The sequence below is a fragment of the Delphinapterus leucas genome, chromosome 2 (genome assembly GCF_059928025.1).
Source record: "Delphinapterus leucas isolate spDelLeu-1000000601 "Yukka" chromosome 2, BTC_Dleu_Yukka2, whole genome shotgun sequence".
Lineage (NCBI taxonomy): Eukaryota > Metazoa > Chordata > Mammalia > Artiodactyla > Monodontidae > Delphinapterus > Delphinapterus leucas.
Window position 1 is genome coordinate 116,015,135 of NC_143130.1, and position 20,827 is coordinate 116,035,961.

General features: G+C 36.5%; 1 protein-coding gene across 1 annotated transcript in view; it reads left to right on the forward strand.

Moving 5' to 3' along the window:
* AKAP6 (A-kinase anchoring protein 6) overlaps positions 1-20,827 on the forward strand; it is a 607,123-nt gene that overhangs the window by 496,964 nt on the left and 89,332 nt on the right. The window contains exons 12-13 of the mRNA XM_089907589.1: positions 12,282-12,428; positions 15,476-15,700. Coding sequence (XP_089763715.1) covers positions 12,282-12,428; positions 15,476-15,700 — 372 coding nt within the window. The remainder of the gene's footprint in view (positions 1-12,281; positions 12,429-15,475; positions 15,701-20,827) is intronic.

The window sequence follows — 20,827 nt, forward strand, 5'->3', positions numbered from 1 at the left end:
GGCAGTCACCAAGAAGAACCCCATGGCATTATGGATCTATTAAGATTATAGATGTTAAAACCCTTTGAAAGGTTAAAAACACCCTACCAAAGAAAAGTCATGATGTGAATACATAAAGGTATGAGGGCATTTCTCTTGTGTTTTCAGAGCAGACAACCCTGGAAATGTTTTGATTGGCTCTGTCTTAACACCTTCATGGTGAGTTCTAGACATGCTTCTCAGTGCTGGAGTCCATGGCCCCTAGGGAATGCCCATATGCACTAAACTTGAAAAGATTGTTCTTGATGATGACAGTATGGGGGACAGTGCTTTCAGCCTTCATTTAGGCCACTGATTTTCACAGATTTTCAAAGTTACCACGTTCGGCAGTAATATCTTTTTGATACACTACAATGGCTACAGTGTTCTACTTCTCATTTTTCTTGTCATCCTCAAAGAGAAAGCAGGATACTCTCTTTGGAGAAACATTATCAACAGAGTTAACATAAGAAATATATAGTTTCTTCCTTATGAGATTAATTTGGCATTATTTTTGAGGTGAGCAACATCTTGGCAACTGCTTTGGTTTAAAACTCTATGTGATTTGGGAAAAGCACGTTTCAGAATGTTTAATTCAGTGATACAAAAGGCACTAATGAAATATGCATGTATGAATTTTATATCATATTAGTTCCCTCTTTCTTGAAATCTGAATAAAAGCCAAACATCTGGATTACGTTTGAAAAGCCTGAATTTCCAATTTTCAGAGAGATTCAATCTATTTTGACATTGCACACTTAGCCTTAACATTTACAGTGTGTTATTAACATTACTTGCAATTGTAAAAAAAAAAAGTCCAGATTTAAACAAACTTCGTCCCTCCTAATGCTAAAAATATATCTATATTTGAAATGGCTGCTGCTGCACAAGTGTACACATCCATGCTTTAGGCTTCGTCAGCACTTCTATTATAAATGCATTGAACAGGCCTGTAATTCAGCTATAAAGATATGGGGTAAGCTTTGATATATAAATTCTCCCATGATTGTATATTAAAACAACAAAAAGCAGTTCATGTATCACTTAGTTTGAGAATTCATTGACTCAGTGCTTTCTGAAGGCCTCAAATGTTCAAGATACTCCATGGTTGACCAAAAAGGCATGCCCTCATCCTTTGAGAGTTTATTCTTCAAATTTATGACAAATGACAAGATTTCTATTTTTGTAGATATTTGGGTATATTTTGGCAGCTGGACTAAAGGCAAGTGAATACTTGTGGTCATAATTTAGAGAAGTAAATATGGATGCTAATGCTTTATCTCAATTCATTATCTTAGTTTCTTTTAAGACAGAGCTGGTCAATTGAGTTTTAGGAGATGAGGCAAGAAATTCTATGTGCAAGAGATCAAGGGCAACAGAAGAATGTGACATTGTATTTGAAGTTTGCATAATAGTAAGCCTCAGTGGGCTTTAATTTATTACACTTAAATTTTTACTGGATTTCTTGTCGCATATATTAGGTGAATCTTATTCTTTTGTGACATACAGAGAACAGCTTACAGTCAAGGACTTCCCTTTTCTCTTCTTATTTTGCTTTATTAAAAAAATCAGTCCATTAAATTATATAGTAGTATCCAATTAAACAAAAATAAATGTGATTGAAGGCATTTGTTTAGTTTGGGAGATGGGAAACAAAAGAAATGGTATTTTAAATTAGAAACTTTTTTAAAGGAGAAGACTGAGTTTCATTACATTAACTGCTGCTCCTCATGTCTTTTTTCTTTTTTCTTTTCTATTCTACACTGCATACTCTAACAGATATTACATAATTGCATAACTATTCTTACTATGTGCTGACATGACATTACAACAGCCCTGATAGGGTATATCATAATGAAACTATAATTAGAACAGTCATGATGTATTATGGCAATGATCCACATCGTCACTGAAGTGCATTGGAATGAACAGAAAACCCATTGAGATGTGCAGATTTTCGACATAATACAGCAGAACCATGAAGTTTCATAGCATGTAGGAGAAATTGCCATTATGCCCACACTGCTGGCAGCAAGGGTTATAACACATTTCCTAGGTATCTGCTAGAGAAAGTTCTGATATATATCAATGGAAGAAAATTTTTGAGAGTGGTATTTGTGAAGTTTGTCTTTAAAATATCTATAGGAAGGACTTCTTGAAATATGGGCCTAACTGCATAAATTGTATAGTAGAAGTTTCCTATATCCTAAAAATATTTAGTCAAAAACAGGACCCAAAAGGTTTCCTTAAGTTCAGGAATTCATCAAATATGCCTCTAAAGTAGGACAGATTGAAGATGATTTGAGAATATTTCAGTCAACCTTGCCTTTTCTTTTTGTTCTCTGTATTTGAGCTTAGATTGTATAGCTTACATTTTATGTGGTTGTGTCTTTGCTCCACTGTTGGTCTCCTGGGTTTCTCTGCATGAGTATCTTATATCTGAGTCTCTTTCCAGCAAGTGACAGCTTCTCCTTAACTTGCTGTTTTTCAGTCTTGGCATTTCTTCTGCACATAATAACGTGATTGTTATGGCTGATCTGGTAAATGTGGGCCCAAAGAAGCTCAACTTTCTAAAATAGAGAGGAATTCTAGACTATCTTCTAGACCAATCCTCATTCAGTGCCTCATTATCCCATAAAATATCCCAACTAGGTAGACTTCTGGTCTCTGCCTAAGTAAGTCTGGTGAGTGTGAGCTCACTATCGCCCAAGCTTTCTTTCTTCTTGTGCTTCAGTCTTTGATCCCAGGCTTGACCTCTGAGGTCAGATGAAACAAATTAATGTTTTCTATTTACTCCTCTAAATATTCCAAATCTGCTAACATGTTTTTCCCTCTCTTCTGTCATATTCAACTCTTATTTATCTCTCGGCTGAATATCTATCTCTGGCTTCTTCAACAGCCTGCTCCCTGGAGAAGTGTTGAATCTTCTCCCTTCCTTAAGTGCTCTCCTTTGGATATTTAATACATTGCTTAGGTCCCTCTCGGAACATGGAACCCAATGAGAACAAGGACTACAGGTTTGGGCCTAGTAAACCACAGTCAAGCTGACCTGTCTGCTACCTTTCTTTTTTTTTTTTGACCCTGGGTTTGTCTCAGTTCAGCCCTGAATATATTTCTTTTTTTTTTTTTTTTTTTACATTCCTTCCACTGTCTGTTGACTCATTGAACCTAAAGACAATTGAAACCTAGTCACCTCCATTCTTTGTGCAGTTTCTGTATTTCTATTATTTTTGTGAGGGGAGGGGATGGTTATTAACACCGTCTGGCTTGATATTTGTCCTATCTCCTTCTTCAGTTTCATCTACTATGCCAGCATGTTGTGTTCTCTTTGGAGTCTAGTATCATCGTCTAAAATAGACACTGCAAAATAGTTGCCTGCAAATTCAGATCTAACTCAGAGACGTAGGTTGACGTGTACAGTGTTAAAAAATTTAAATTCAACATAGAAAAATTATAAGATTTCACATAAAAATATACATTCTATCTTCTCTTCAGATGTGTACCTGGCCATACAGAAGCCATATCGAAGCCATATTCCCACACAGGAACAGTTGGCAGAGCTGAGTAGAGAAACTTGTGCTCTCCTATCCTCCATAATCCACACTACTTCCTTTTATTTCCCCTTGACTAGAATCAAATGTTAGTAATCATCACATTTATGCATTTTCTTTTAGTAGAGAAAAATATCAATAGTTCTCTTTTTCTATGACCCTAGCAATAGTTAGAGTATGAAAGATAGAAGATGACTTATCTATACTCAACTCCTGTGCATTAGATGCCAGGTAGTGGGCTGCTGGATCTGGTTAGTTCTAGCTTTTGAGAGCTGATTGTCAAATATTCAGGAATTTTGCCAGCAGTAGCAACCATTGGTAGCTTGGAATCCACCATAATGGGAATATTTACACCAGGGAAATCACTCCCCCAGGGAGCCTGCTTACTAGTATACCACTACCTGTAGGTGCTTGAGTTTATGATATCTGAGCTAAAATATTTATTCTTCTTTATTCATAAATGAGATTAGTATAATCTGGCAATCTAATCAACATGCCATATACAAATATGTTCACTAATAAAAATACTGAATAAGACTAAACCAAAAAAAGGGCCCTATGGCATGACATATCTATTAAGCAGTGATCTTTACAAATGGCTTTCAACAGGTTCTTAGCAAAATTCCTTGTACTTCTGTACTTCTAAATGATTGCATCCTTCTGCTCACTTTATGCTTATGAAAATCTAATAGAAGCATATATACCTGATCCAGGGATCCACATCCTTGCTGTAGGGATTTAAGTCATTAGATTTGGGGTGTATGTTCTTAGCAATTTAATTATGTTTAAAGTCTGGTTAGTAGTGTAGTAAATAACTGGTATTGCTCCAAAATTGCATCGAGAAGGTAATAGGATTGAATTTCTGCACAAGTTGACACTCAATTAAAATTTCTGTATATCCAATGAGTTAGCCAGTCCTTGGCTTGGGAGCTAGAACAAATGCCTTCCTCCTTAAGCCGATCACTTCAAAACAGCAAAATTTACAATAAAGTCAAATCAAGACTCAGTGCATCAACTAAAATTTGAGTTTGGCTTATCAAATATGGATCAAAAGAAAGGAAGAGACTAGAGAGCCTTCACGATATTTCTTTCTTAAATTCTTCTATTTTTTTATTGACACTGGAGGAAAAATAACACATTAAAACCTCCTTACTGAATTACTGTCCTAAACCAATAGATCCATGGGGCTTGTTCAGCTAAAAGCCACAACAGACTTTGTAATGCAATGATGTAATCTTGGCTTTGTGTCATTTATATTCAACCTAAAAAAACCAATTTTCCTGAATAGACAGGCTGACAACAATATTGTTCGGTGTGGGTTTTTATTTGGATTCTTTCCAAATGGTTCACATGCCTTCACCGTAACACATCATGCCTGCTTACATCTTTTTTTTTTTTTTTTTTGCCTGAATTCCAAAGTTTTCCCCTTTTACTAGCTCTCTATTTTTCTTTTAAGGTCTCAGTTATGTTTGTAAAACTAACCAGCTCCACCACAAAATTAGGATGTATCTTGCAGAGTGCATTCATTTTACTTTTTGCATATTTTTCCCGAGGTCATGTCAAGGTTAGTTTGAATTCCATCCTACATTAAGACTTCTTTCACAGCTATTTAGCTCGGCAGCCCACTCCCTGCTGGGGTCTGCCCCTTGGGCACGTCAAAGCTTCAGACCTGACAAATCACACGCAGATGAAGCTGTACAGTTTTTTAAACAGTTTCATCAGTAACTTTTTTTCCTTTTTCACTATCCTTATTCATGTTGAGATTTTTTTTTCTCTGAATTACCATTTCAGGAATGTCGATTTCTATTTGAGACGGTTTGTTTTTACATCAGACTTTCAAACAAGCAATATCAGTTATTTTACAGTAAATCATACCAATAGCCTTCTATTCACCGAGACTGCAGACCGAAAGACCTACAGACCATTCTTGACTAGTATAACTGTTAATTCCATTATTAAAATCTATTTGTAGCAGGAAGCTTAGTGTTGTGAAATGTGGCTGTATCACAGAGTCTACCGGAATCAGAAAAAAATGTCAACCATAAAAACGCATCCAGTTTATAACATATTATGGGTTGAGCCTGGAAATGTTTCTCAAATGGTTAGCAATATGCTCTTATCAGTATTTTAGCAAATTGTGGCTAACGGTGCAACTCCATTTCCTGTTTAATTGATGAACTTAAAATGCTTGGTTGCTAATGAGTGTATTAGCAAACAATGTTCCCTTCACAGGCTTAAATAGATCAGGATTTTTTAAAAGCAGCTTACTGTCCTTATTTTCATATAAAGAAAAATATTGACTGCCACAGAATTGCTAGATCAACTGAAGAAGTGGTGTAATTATTGCTGTGTAGTCATTTTGGCAATGTCAAACAACCAGATTATAGTTTTCTAGTTCTCATGCTAGAAAATAGTTATTTTCTTTTGCAAACCATGGGCTTTTCATTACACTTTTATTCAGGACAGACAACACCTGAAGATCTTAACTGCAGACCAAGTAGAAAACTTAGAAGTAAGAGGGAAAATATATATATTTGAATGATTCTCCTCTACTCGGTCCCGTTTTACACTTAGCTCAGTATGAAAGTACCCATCGAAGGGTCTATAAAAGGTGGCTGGTTGAAACTAATTAAAGACAGGTCTAAATAGAAGAAGAAAAGGAAGGGGGATCAAAGGAATTACATTAGGTGTCAGTGTGTTGTTTGGAGATATTTCATTTAGATTTTTGTAATTCAGGGAAAAAGCTAAATTCTAAAAATATCCATTTTGTGCCATAATTTCATATTTACGTTATTTTTGCAATAAGATACATGTCAACAGGCAAACATCTTGAAATCATTTCGGCATTGGCGCATTAACACATTTTGGTGAAAAGAGAGGCTTGTGCTTTTCACGCAGTGCATTTCAGTCTTCAATTAATGTGAAAGCACTACAATGCCTATGCAACTTCTCTTGCCTAGTGGTGTACCATTTATCATTGCAGTTTTACATTGACCTTGACACCCACTTCATTAGAATAAAGATTGTCTACCATTTAGGTTACATTGTTCCTCTGCACAGAGACCCCATGCAAATTTCTGTTCAGATAGAAGAGCTGCGAGGCTGTCAGAGGTCATCTGCATTAAATGATTGCAGCTATTTTCCAACTGCTTCTTTTCATTCTACTCAATTCAGGCTAGGAGGATCAATCAAGTCCTCTGCCTGAAACAGTGGGACTGCTGGGAATATAACTGTTTTTGGTAGTAGTGGATATGCCCTAAACAGTATTAAATATTTAATATAAACTCATTAAAGGCCATGCAGAGACTTCAGAAAGACATCAAATTTATAGAAAAATCTAAGGGGCTAGAGGACCTTTTAAGAAATAAATAGAAGAATAATAATCAATTTTATAATTTCAGAGTATGATTACAATAGTTCTTAAACTTAATAAATCTTTTCTGTAGGAGGCTTTTTTCTCACCCTAGACCTGGGTAGGGAAGGGACAAGACAGGCAGATTTGGTGTTCTTATGCAGTATTTTACTTAAAATTGGCATTGAAAAGTTTTCAGTCATGGTTGTTTTTTATTTTTGTTCTATAACAGTGAATTTTGCTCTGGGTATTTATTTAAAAAGCCTTAGGTATTTGTTATGTAAAAGGAATGATTGGAGAAATAAGTTGCCAGGTTTCCTACTTAAGTTTTCTGAGTGATATAATTGGAATTAAATTATTAATGGGGGATACTTTAAAAAAGATTGTTTTATGATCTTCTATTAGGGAATTTGCAATTCATTTTAATATTTGTAGTTTGATTTATATTAAAGATAATGCAATCTATATCCAATTAACAATACATGGCCAATGTAATGTGATTTCCAGATCATGCAAATGAAATAAGCTAGAAGAGGGGGGAAAACTCAATTCTTAACCTCAGATGTAATTTGCTGTGTGAGTTCTGGCAATTTTAAATGACATTGCACTTTTTAATTTTTCCAAAGGCTCAGCAGCAGATTTATCCCAATCAAGAAAGCCTGTTATCAATTTACGAGGACTATTATAGGAGTCTTTATAATTTCTCGGTGCAGTTATTTGCCATAAATTGCTAATGGTAAAATACAAGGAGTTTGCAAGAAATAAAGACTTTTGACAAAACAATAAGACAAACTTATTGTTTGTCTTGGGCTTGAACCCTCTTCTTCAATCTTGAACATCTTCCCTAAGTGCTGGTGATATTGGCTCCAAGTGAAACATCACATGCATTGTGAGATGCTGGACACTAGTGCTCTGAAAAAGGGGGCAGTGCAAGAACTGCTGCAAAGGGGACACTGGCCTCTAGCAGATTCCTGCACTCAGCATGTACAGCTGAGCTGTGGACCCTGGACTTTCATATAAAAAGACTCTTTGTTCACCACTGAATGGCATTAGGCATGGACTTGCTGAGGGGCCACCATGAAGCCTCGCATGAGGAGGGCAAACACTAGCCGGAAAACACAATACGGGAGTCATAGACGGACACATCCCTGCATTTTTGTGCAAAAATGCATATTTTCACGCATAATTTTACCAGTGGTTTGGCATTTTGGTGTGGTCCTAGCATAAGCTTTCTTGTTGATAGACTATAATACATTTTATTTTCTCATTGTATTTTCTCTACCTGTTGTGTGTTTATGGGAAAGGGGATTATGCTGGATATACAGGTGTTTATGGTATTACTTTGCACTGGGAAAGATAATCAAACTGTAATTATAATAACTAGATCATTTTCTTTGCTTTTACTCTTCCTCATATAAAATCACATGAAGCCCAGTTAAAGAACAGTGTAAGATGTAAATACTCAAACCCTGAAGATACAGCATCTGACAGCCCTATTCTAATAATCAAGAAAATTCTTTGGTTTAATTCTTGTGTTTTTCGTAGCCAAAACTTCACTCTCCGCTCAGCAATGTCTGGTCTCTTTTCAGCATAACCAACAGAAGCACCATACAAAAGTCTTACAATGGATGTCTTAATCTCTCTGTGTGCTTTTTAGAGCATTATTTTGAATTCCATCATGCTGCCTTTTTTCTTTCCTCTTCTGAAGTTTTATTACAACAGCAGAATTCCCAGGGAGCTTTGGGGGCAAGGTTCACATAATATAGCCCTGAAGTTTTGCTTAGGTGGAATCCATCCCCCAATCCTGGCCATCTTTTGATGATCTTTGTATTTCAAAAAGATTCACTGGGTAGAGTCTTGTAGCATTAGCTGTATGTAGTTTATTTTTTATTTTTTTACTTACTAGACGGTGAGCATCGACATCCCTTTCATGACGCTTTCTTTCTCTGACCTCACAGTGACAAGGCATCTTGTTCTTTAACATTGAGGGAGGCAGAAAAATGCTTGAGTTGCTCAATGTGTGCCTTCTATACCAGTTTCAAAATGGCTTATTCTTCTGGTTTCCATGGTGACAATTAACACTGTTTCAAGGCATTGTTCCAGTCTCCATTTGGGCAGAATTTTCGGTGTGATTTTTAACAAAAAAAAAAAAAAAAAAGGAAAAAAAAAGGTTTGGGGGAAAAAATCCCTTTAGCATAACTGTCAAAAAAGTTATCTCAATCAAGTCTTCATGCATTTCTAATTTTATTTACTTCAGAAGTCCTGTTTTGGCTGACTTTGTTTTATAATTCAATTTTAGTATTTGTGCTTTTAAAAAGGAAGCACTGAATAAGAATTTTCTAACAACTTCTTTAATTCTTAGCTTTAAAAATGAGCTAGTGTTTGTGGTTATTTTTAATTCGGTTTTTAAAGGTTTCTTTATATATCTCTATATACACACAGGAGTGGCATTTAGAATAGGAGTGGCCTGTGTCTTTAATTTAGATCATTCACATATCTATTAGGAGGCTTCATTAGTCAAAATTGAATTGGCCAAGCAAATACACTTAATAATGTAAATACGCCCTTTCAATAGAATATATTTTATTTTTGACTAGACAGGCCCACAGCAGGTGCTGTGGGGAAATTAAATACTGGATGCTTATTTACCTTAGCACTCAAGAAAAGCCATGTGACTTTAACTTTGTTAATCTCATTTTTGACTATTGAAGAGTAGTCTATATCATAACATCCCTAGACTACAGGGCACAATGGGGCAACCTCTGCTTGCTTACTGCTGTGGACGGAATGAATATGAAGACTAAATTATTTTCTCACCACAGGCTAAAGTAGCCCTACTTGATAGAATGACCGAGAACTAATAGAGCTGACAGTTGATTGTCCCTCTCTAATGCTTCTGAAAATGTTGGAGAGAGAAAAGCGAAAACATACTAACATCAACAAAAATATAACCCTCTGGCATGATGACATATACAGCTTGAGGCCCTAAATTATATCAGATTCAACCTTCAGAGTGCTTCAAACATTAAAATAAATATTTTCATCTTAAATTACATGACATTCTATTACCTCTCACGCACATACCAATACATCTAACAATTAGCTGTATTCTCTTAGCTTTTATAGTTTGAAGGCATTGTCCATCAATCACATCTTTCATCAGTCTGTTTATACAGTAGGTTACATGGTGACAAAGACAGAGAGCATGCTTAAGGACAAGGTTTTTAATGTAATAACCTTTTATAATAGCTGTTGCAGTGACTACCGGTACTAGATTTCATAGAGAAAATTATTTTATTATGTCTGAAATTAAATTAATTGTTTTTTATATTTTTATTATTACAAGACTATGATGTTTATGGGACACATCTAAACTGTTGTCTTTCTTGACTGATCTGCTGGGGAGGAGCTGTTCAAATTTGGGGTAACGAGAGGAGGTGAGCTTGTTACAAGTGAAAGTGGTAACTGGTCGAGGCTGATCCCGGGTGGCACAGCTGGAGGACTCCCTCTGTCAATTAATGCACATGGCATAGGCAAAAGATTTGAATAGGATTCTTCTGCTTGCTTGAAATGCTAGTTCCCCCAATATTATGTCAAAGAAGTCTTACCAAATTAATTATGTAAACCTTTGTCAGCCATATCATCTTTAGATGGGACTCTGCTTACATAAAGCAGGTTGCCCTCTCCTCCAATCATTACTCTGATAAATAAAACACTATTTAGGTTTCTAGAATACTTGTTGAGTGTTGACTCCAGAAAACTCGAGTGGACAGTGTGTTTTATAAGTGTTGTAATAATGTGGTCTTGGTAATTGCCTGCCATTAGAAAATACAATCAGAATTCCCATGTATCACAGGCCAAATTCTGGAAGAGCTCTAAAGCAACCGTTGATTCTTTTCGTTATGCATATTCATGTAATTTTGGATACTCTGACACCCTGATCAACATTCATTAATACTACGAAATGCTTTAAATCACCTCATTTAAAACATTTTGTTCTGTGATCCACAAATGACTAACATTTGGAGAAGTTTACATAATACAAATGATGTGCATGTTTAGTGTAAATGAAAGATTAAAATATGAAACTAAAAGTATGCAAACATATGCAGGAAAATGCTGAGGACCTATTAACCGAAACAGGGATTTTACACCTTCTTTTCCTTTAAGCTGCTTCCAATTGTATTTTAGTTTGGGATCTTACACAGTATCATGTTTTCAAGTTGAATAAAATCACCCAAGTGCTTGGGCATGTTTTGAATGTGCTGATTTCCTACTTTGCCCAGACAAAAGCATTTCTTATTAGATCTGGTAAGGTGCTCATCTTAGCTCAGTTAGGACAATGGTGTATTATTACCAAGGACCCCAGTAACCTAACTTTTATGCATTGAAGAAAGAAGTTTAGGGATTGCCAGTATACATTTGGAAATGTGCTAAAGTTGTAAAATATGTTTAATACTCTAACCAGAATCCAGTTTTTCTATTCAGAGTTGTTTTTAGGTGCATATTTAAAAAATACATCCATAGTCAATTATAGTTGTCCTATAATATAGGACTTTCTAACTATGAAGTTATCCAGATAGAGTTATTTGAAGAGAATCACCCTAGTTAACTGTCACATTAAATAGCACTTATTATCGCCAGCAAAACATCCTTTAGGAGACACCCACTTGGCAGTTTGTTAGAATACAATGTATATTGCGGGAAGAGAGTTCTGTAATCGGTTGTGATGTTTGGGACGTTTTACAGCAATCAATAAGGAAGTGTAGATTTGTAACCATTCTCAAAACACTGTTCTTTTGTTTTTTCCTCTCTATATGTACCTCTTCTCCAAGCCCACACAGAATTTTTAAGTAAAAGAAAAATGAAAAAAAAAAGTTATCAGAATTTAGGGGACTTATAGGATAAGGAGGAAGTTACACACTTTTTAGGGATCATTTTATTTGTACCACTCTGAGACTAGTCCTTTGGGAGGCAGAGATGAGTGATGGGCAGTACTCTGGAGCCAAATGTTGGCCAAAACTAATTTTGATATTAAATCCCTCTAGACCAGGTATGTTCCTATTTGGAGTATTTTAAGATAAAGATCAAATGTGTGTACAAACTTTAGTTAGGAAAGACATAAATCGTAGTCTACTAAATGGAATACCTTGGATGTTTGTGTATATGTGAGAAATTTGTATATTTTTAACTGTTTTCAGCAATTTTTCTCAACTACTCAAGTTTCTTAGTTTAGCCTCCCCATTAATTTTATTGGAAACACAAACTTTTAACACCCATGAACCTCACTAACTGTGCTCAGAGATTTTCTAAGAACACCTCTTTCCCTGACGGTATCTATTTTTCTCTTCCCGTTTTAGCGATACAGTGTGGAAATGTCCATCAGGGGCCTGAAAAAGACGGAGCTGCTTAGTAAGGTTGAAGCTTTGAAGAAAGGTGGCGTTTTACTACCAAATGATCTCCTTGAAAAAGTGGATTCAATTAATGAAAAATGGGAACTGCTTGGGGTATTTGCATTTTTATTACTGTTTGTAGGTTATGTGTACATTTTTTGTGAAGCGCCCTGTCTGATTTCTAATTTGAGGCACAAATATCTCTCTCTTTCAATTCACTACCTACATTTCAAACAAGCTATTCATGCTATTATGGGGGAAAAACACAGCTTTTCCTCTTCTGTTGATTTTTTTTTTTTTTTTTTTACTCTGAACTTGTCTTCTCTCAGATTTTTAATAATTTTGGTTCTTTAATACGTAAAAAAGTAAGTAAAATATGCCATGTATTATGGGCATGCACCAAGTCAACTATAATACAGCATATCCTGATATACACTGACTGTCATGCTTGAATGAATGTTAATAGAATTTATTCTGAAGGTACATGTTAGAGACATCCACTGTTTAACTATTTACTGTACCCTTCAGATGAAAAGTGGAGTTGTCACTATAGCTTTCAAGTCACACTAAAGCCACAAAAACAAAGATGCAAACTTGACCCAAATCTGAATTGCAGCCTCTGTTTTGTGCCTCAATTTCCAGCTCACTTTTAACAAAAGCCAAAAAAAAAAAAAAAAGTTTCATGTAATTCATTTCACGCAATGATGGGCTGGGTCTCAGCCAAAGACTGAGATGCAAGAATCTGGCAAAAAGGCAATATAGAGATTCTGTTACCCAGAGACCAGGATGGCACTGTGCAGGAGACAGTACTGTCCTTTTGTAGGAAGACAGCTGAGAGAGAGAGGTTAAACTGTATTTTTTCATCAACTTCTCTCCTAAATTGCCTTCACTTCAAATCAAGGGTAAGCTAAATTTGTCAATTACTTAAATGATTAATTATAACAGCTAAGTATGGGTGGTGTCAGTTATGGAGCATGATTTTGCATGCCTTCCCTTTCCTGCCTTTTAATTTTTAAAGAAATAATACTCCAAAAATATTTTGAATAAAAAGCTCTCCATGTACCTTGATGACTTGGAGGAATGCCAGTGTTCAGTTTATGCCATGCTTAATCTAGGTGATTAAAAAACTGCAAGTTTAAATCCTTGCTTTCTCATTTAAATTCACCACACTCTGCAATCGTGCAAAGTAACTTAAAACGTTAAAAGTTTTTACTCTGACCTATTGTTACATTACTTTTCAATAGTAATTAATGGCTTTCATTTTATAATATGGTGATTTAAATCAGAACCTACTAAATTCTACCTAATTCATTGATCTCATACAGGAGAAATGCGGTTAGTGTCTGACATTCTAAAAGACTGTTTACTAAATAGATGAGAGCAGCAACTTTATAATGCTTGATAGATAAAGCGATAGTCTGCCTATGCTGTATTTTCACATATCTATTTCTAATTTGATAAATAATTAACAATAATCTTTTTGGAAAATTGTTTGAAGTATGTCATGTATATAGCACCCTAAACAAAAATTTTAAATCAAGATAACATTAAAAAAAGAAACAGAATATTTAGCTATCCTTTATGAGCCAGATACCTTAAAAATGGTTGTCATTTTAACAAAAATATCATTCGAATGCAGTACGCAGAGTTTTGTAATGATTTCTGGGGAGAGAAGGGTGCTGGGAAGATTTTAACAAAACCTGTGCTACACTACCACCACCAGGCATACTGCTTTAATTGGCATGATTACATGTTAATTGGCATGAAAAAATTTTAAAGACAAGGATTTTAACTTCTAACAATAGTAAAATAGAGGGATATGGTTTTTAATATTACTTTCATCTAAGGTGAACAGTGTGGAATGGAAATACATTAGAATGAAATGTCAGTGGTGCGTACAGTTTAATCTGTGAAATTTTGTCCCCTGTGCTGCATATTACTCTGTCTCAATTGCATATTAAACAGCCCTATCAAGGCAGGCATTGGCATCTGCTGTGCTGACACAAATTGTGAATTAAATGAAATTGATGTCCTCTGTCGTATATTTATGAAGATGGACCATTCTCTGAAGTATTCTGTTTATGAAGAATTTATGATTGCAAACTGTTCCAGAACAAAAAAGTGGCAATAAATTCTTTTTTGTGACCCTACCCTCCAAGGGCATTGATTTCACCTCCTGCTGCTACTTTTGTTACAGCATAAAAACAATAGCTAAATCTGGATTCCACTGAGGGTCTTCAAATTATCAATATTTGCACCATGAAAATACAAGGGTGTTGCCACGAAAGGCGATTTTTCTCCTAAAGATACTATTTACGGAACACTACACAGCAGATGAATGTTTGTTGACTTAATTTTATTTGTGTTTTAAAGCCTATTTTTGTAGCTTTAATTCATCATTATAGATTAACTCGTCCTGATTCTCCAGAGTGTTTTCCACCAAAAAAAAAAAAAAAAAAAAAAAAAAAAGCCTTTCCTGACTGTACCTTCGTGCCATAGTGGTTCATCTAAGCAGGCTTCTAGCATAGTGGATTGGGGCTTATTTTAACACATATTTTAGAAAGTCTAGCATCCACAAATGCAAAGTGGGAAGAATTGAAGGGTTGAACAATTTCTAGGTCAGGTAAAATCAACAGCACCAAGGAGGCTACCCCTTCTTAACAGTCCTGTGTCATAAGGTTTAGGGAATTGTACCTCACAAAACAAAACAAAAAAAAAGGAATTTAATTCTCCATGCACAGTCTACTCTTGGCCTCTTTAGTGTATTGATTAAACTCAAACTTCTATCTCCTGAAAATTTTTTGCAGAGAATTTTTACTGTAAACTCCTGTCATGAGAATTGAAATGAGTTTTTATCAGTGACCATGGTGAACTTTTGGGTCAAAGCTCCTTTCTGTTAGAGGAAATTAGAAGTGAATGACGTCTTCGTAAGCCTCTAGTGGTAGTCAGAACAACATCCATGGCTCGAGAATCGAATCCTAAATGGAACATTGAGCTAATCTGAACTGAATGTCTGTTGTGAGGTGGGAGATGCAGCAGACACCTTCCAGGTGGCTCTTGTCACCAGCCAAACTGTGATACGTATTTGGTACCTACGCTAATCAATGTTTTTGTTTTTTGCTGTTGGTGTTTTTGTTTTTGTTTTTAATCTGATGCATTAGAAAACCCTAGGAGAGAAGATCCAGGACACAATGGCAGGGCACAGTGGGTCGGGTGCACGTGACCTGCTCTCTCCTGAAAGCGGAAGCCTGGTAAGGCAGCTGGAGGTCAGGATCAAAGAACTGAAAGGGTGGCTAAGAGATACAGAGCTTTTCATCTTCAATTCCTGTCTGAGACAAGAAAAGGAAGGAACAATGAATGCTGAGAAACAACTGCAATACTTTAAGGTAATAAAAAACAATCAAAGTTTATAAAAAGCTTTCTTTATGGTAGGGATAAAATATTTATCAAGTACGTAAAGTATTATACCCATGTATCTATGTATCACTGTGCTCTTAAATGTTTCCTTGAATTTATAGGCACCCTCCACATTTCTTATATGCCAGCGTCTGTGTGTGTATAAAGATGAACATTAAGCGTATCAAATACACATTGTATAGGGGAAATCTCTGCTGATTGTGTGTTTTGTGCAACGCCTGTTGAAGGAGGGCTTTGATAAATTAAAAGCAGACCAGCAAACACTAAAGATTACTGAGGACTTTGAAAGGCAGACCTAAATGTTCTATAAATAATGTGGCTAAAAATACTTCCATAAATTGATATGATAAAAACACATGATTTAAGATAAGACCATTAATGCTAACAAAAGGAAACATAATTTTTACACATGAAAGAATCAACTATTTATGGAAGGAAGAAATAAAGTAAAAGTGTTTCCTACATTAGAGGCATTTTCCACTCTAGAAAAATGTCAAACTTAGCCACATGGCTGTGTACATGTTCGTTGTATGTCCATGAAGAAGACGTGTTCCCTTCGTTTGTTCCCATGGTTTACACAGTATCTATTCAAAAGCAGTTTAAAGTTGAAATCTTTGTTCTCATTGGCCACACTGGCCTGTACTGCTTGAACCCTCCTGTAACTGCAGTGATTATTCGAACTCTGGCTGGTGTCAGCCTAAGGCTTTGGGGTTGCAAACATGAATTTGCTGGCTTAACAGGTCTGAAAGAGGAGAAAGGGGAAAATCAAGAAGGAAAGAACTTCTTGAGACCAAGCAACTATTTCTTCTCAAAGCCTTCTAGGACCAGGTTTTAGTCATCTCACATTCTGCTCTGCAGTCTTCCAGCAATCTACATATCAGAGAATGTAGTCACATGTAGTTCACCTTCCCTCTGCCAGACAGACAGGCCCCCCTTGCTCACCTGCATAACCCAAGAGGAGGCCCCCTCCAAGGTAAGACCACAGTACTTCTCAGTAAACTGTCTGCATTACACATCTACACATTGTTTTACTTGAACTCCTTGTCTGCCACTGAGTTGAAGTTAAAACCAGAAGTTAAAAAGTCTCTTGCCAAGGCAAATGGGTTTCACTATCTAAAATCTAACATCCAGATGATTTGTTACTTGACCTCCGCTTGTTTCATTCTAACCCCCCATTGCAGGGAGATGGAGTCTTCAGATATTTCCCTCTGTGTTGTTTGAACTTAACAGGTACCATATAAAACATCCCGGTCATCAGTAGGCTAGATGTTGTGAAATTTATTTTCTCTCTATAGTATCTATATTGCAGCTTTAGTGAACTGGTTAATGGCCCCAGTCAGTTGTGTGACCTTGGTCATGTTTCTTGTATGATCCCTGGTGCCTCAGTTTCTTCATCTATAAAATGGGATGCTGGTAATATTTATCTTATGCGGTTATGAGTTCATACATGTAAATCATTATTTCTACTTTTTGTAATGGTGCATTCATAAAGGATAGAAATCTCAATATTATAAGCCCAAAGATTTTACATAATAATTGGGTGCTGCCAAATGACACTAGTTTTATGCTTTAGGCTTATACAGTGTCATCAACATTATCTTCAGCTAGGTCCTTGTAACAAATTTAAAAGAGATTAAGAGACACAGAGAGAGACAGAGAGAAATCTCTAGGCTTCCAAATCATTGAATAATTCCTAAGAGTTCTAGTCATTTGCTAACAAATACTTTGTAGCCACTAGGGAATATTCACTACCCCTAATTCATTATTTACCATGTGCATCTTAGTGCCTGAAAATAATCATAGAATTTTTCTTTCAAAAGTACCAGAGATTATCACATGCTTTTTGCTCTTTTATTTCTTCAAAGCATGTTTATGTTTTCAGTATCACCATTCATTAAACTCACTACATTTATGCCCGACTCTTATTTATTTAGCTATTTTTAAAATAAGATAATAAATAGACTTTCCTACTCCAAAGAACAGGCAGGATCTTGATGGTGATGTATACCTCATCATGTGTTTTTCCCAGCCCTATTCCATCCCCTGCTATCCTTACCTAAGATAATCATGATCCTGAATCCCATGTTCTTTATTTCCTTGCTTTCCTCTAGTAAGAAAGAATATTTTGAATTTTAGTTGTTTTTAAACTTATTAAAAGGTAATCATGCTGTATGTTATCTTTTAGGACTTCTTTTTCATTTAACATTATAATGCCAAGATTCATTCATCTCATTGAATATGGCTGTAATTCACTTACTTTGACATTGTGTAATATTCCTTTGTGAGTATATACATATAAAGCTAACAGCAACTTATGAGGTTGGTATTAGGATCCCAATTTTGCAGATATGGAAACAGGCACATGGAGGTTAAGTTTTGTGTGTCCAAGGCCACATATAATGAGTGGTAGAATTAGGTTTTAAATCCAGAACTGTCTGACTCTAAAGCCCATTCTCTGAACTACTATGCAAAATTGGTCTTTATTGGTATTTACTGGATACCCTCACATGCCAGGTGACTCAATGGGAAGAGCAGGACAGAACTAAATATCATTGTTTCTTTGTGGAAGGTTTATTAGTCACAATCTTCAGCAATTTAGCCAGAATAGCAAATGGCTGTAGCTATTAAAGATCTGGGGAGGTGAAAATATTTGTGTTTTCATTTTACATTTTTGTACAGTATCAGTGTAAATTTCTTTGCCACGTGTCACTTTTTATTTTATTATTTTATTTTTTTTAACATCTTTATTGGAGTATAATTGCTTTACAGTGGTGTGTTATGTGTCACTTTTTAAATTGAAACTTTTAAAACTTTTTGAGAATATGGAGCCCTGATGATTTTTCTGTATGACCTGAAACTCTAGTCCCTTCTAAAGTTTTGACCTTGAGGAGTTTGATTGGATAAGCTAAGTGGATCTAGCATGACAGCACTTTTTTTTTTTTTAAAGAAAGCTTTCTGTGTGTCAGTTGGAGTAAACGTCTTTCCTAGCCAGAATTATAAATATTTCTGAACTGTTTACTCTTTAGTGCTCAGTATATTAGTTAAGTGTTCTGTATATTACCACACTCATTGGAAGAATGAAACCAAACGTTTGTAACAGAATAATATTGTAATATAATGTTTAAAACCTGTCAAAAATCATAATTGGTAATAGGCATATGCAGAATAAAAACTTTTTACTTACCACAAATCCAGAAAACAGATAACCTCTGCCTTTCTAAGTGATAAAACCACTCAAATAAGAGAGTTATTAAAGAACCTTTATGTGTCAGAAACTCTTTGCCATGTTCTGCCTCTTCTTGTGGGTTCCCAAATGTCTTCTGCTGTCATTGGTCACACAGAACACAGAAGACAGGCTTTATCCACAGGGTTTAGTTTTATGATTCTCCATTCTCTAAAATCTGAGGCTTTTCACAGAATGAATTTCTTTATATGACACCCAGAGTAATGATAGCTAAGCCACAGTGCACTACCCAGGAGAACAGGGAGGGAGGGTGCTGCATATAAAAAGGAAAATCTGTTGCTTTATAGACACAACTGTTTCCTTCTCAGAGTTTGGTCTGGGATGAGAGAAAGGATCAGGATCTTAAGTTTTCAGAAAAAGAGAAAAAGCAATTGTGGAAAATATTGATAAATGTGGGATTAGACATGAGGCAAAATTCTACCTAAGAAAGAGTTAAAGCCCAGGATGGGAGAAACACGAAGGTGTGAACCTAAAAGCCCTGGGACAGAAATGCAAAAGTGTCCAAGAGTGAACACACCATGACAACAAAACTCAGAGAGCACATCAGAGATTTAATGAGGCCAGCTGGCAAAGGGCCCCTTAGAGCTGTGTACGGGCAGCTTCAATGCCATTGGCTGGAAAGCTTTACTTTTTAATGATGATCCTTCAGAGAGAAAAGAAAATAATTACTTAATCATATGTTCCCTGTATCCCATAACAAAATTCATTATTCTGAAGACTCAAATTGGGGAGAAATTATCGGTTACCAGCTAAAGGAGACTGCGGCACTGGACTGGGCCCAGAACCAGCCTGGGAAGGACAAGTTTAGACCAGCCAAGAGGCTCTGTCATAAGAAGAATGAATGGGATAGATTTGGTAACCTTCACAATGACTAATGTCCCAAATTTGCTTACCAATTTAAATTTGACCAAGCACTGATTGGTTCAAAATGACAGAGTAGAAGGACGTGCACTCACTCCCTCTTGTGGGAGCACTGGAATCACAACAAACTGATGAACAATCATTGACAGGAAGACACTGGAACTCACCAAAAAAATTACCCCACATCCGAAGACAACGGAGAAGTCTCAATGAGATGATAGCAGTGGCGCAATCACGATAAAATCAAACCCCATAACCGCTAGGTGGGTGACTCACAAACTGGAGAACAATTATACCACAGAAGTCCACCCACTGGAGTGAAGGTTCTGAGCCCCACACCAGGCTTCCCAATCTGGGGGCCCGGCAACAGAAGGGGGAATTCCCAGAGAATCAGACTTTGAAGGCTAGTGGGATTTGATTGCAGGACTTCAAAAGGACTGGGGGAAACAGAGACTCCACTCTTGGAGGGCACACACAAAGTGTGTGCGCATTGAGACCCAGGGGAAGGAGCAGCGCCCCCCCCCAGGAGACTGAGACAGGCCTACCTGCTAGTGTTGGAGGGTCTCCTGCAGAGGTGGGGGGTGGCTGTGGCTCACCGTGGGGGCAAGGACACTGGCAATAGGAGTTCTGGGAAGTACTCCTTGGTGTGAGCCCTCCTGGAGTCCACCATTAGCCTCACCAAAGAGCCTGTAGCCTCCAGTGCTGGGTCGCCTCAGGCCAAATAACCAACAGGGAGGGAACTCAGTGCCACCCATCAGCAAACAAGCAGATTAAAGTTTTACTGAGCTCTGTCCACCAGAGCAACACCCAGCTCTACCCACCACCAGTCCCTCCCATCCGGAAGTTTGCACAAACTTTTTAGATAGCTTCATCCACCAGAGAGCAGACAGCAAAAGCAAGAAGAACTTTGTTCCTGCAGCCTGTATAATGAAAACCACATTCACAGAAAGACAGACAAAATGAAAAGGCAGAGGACTATGTACCAGATGAA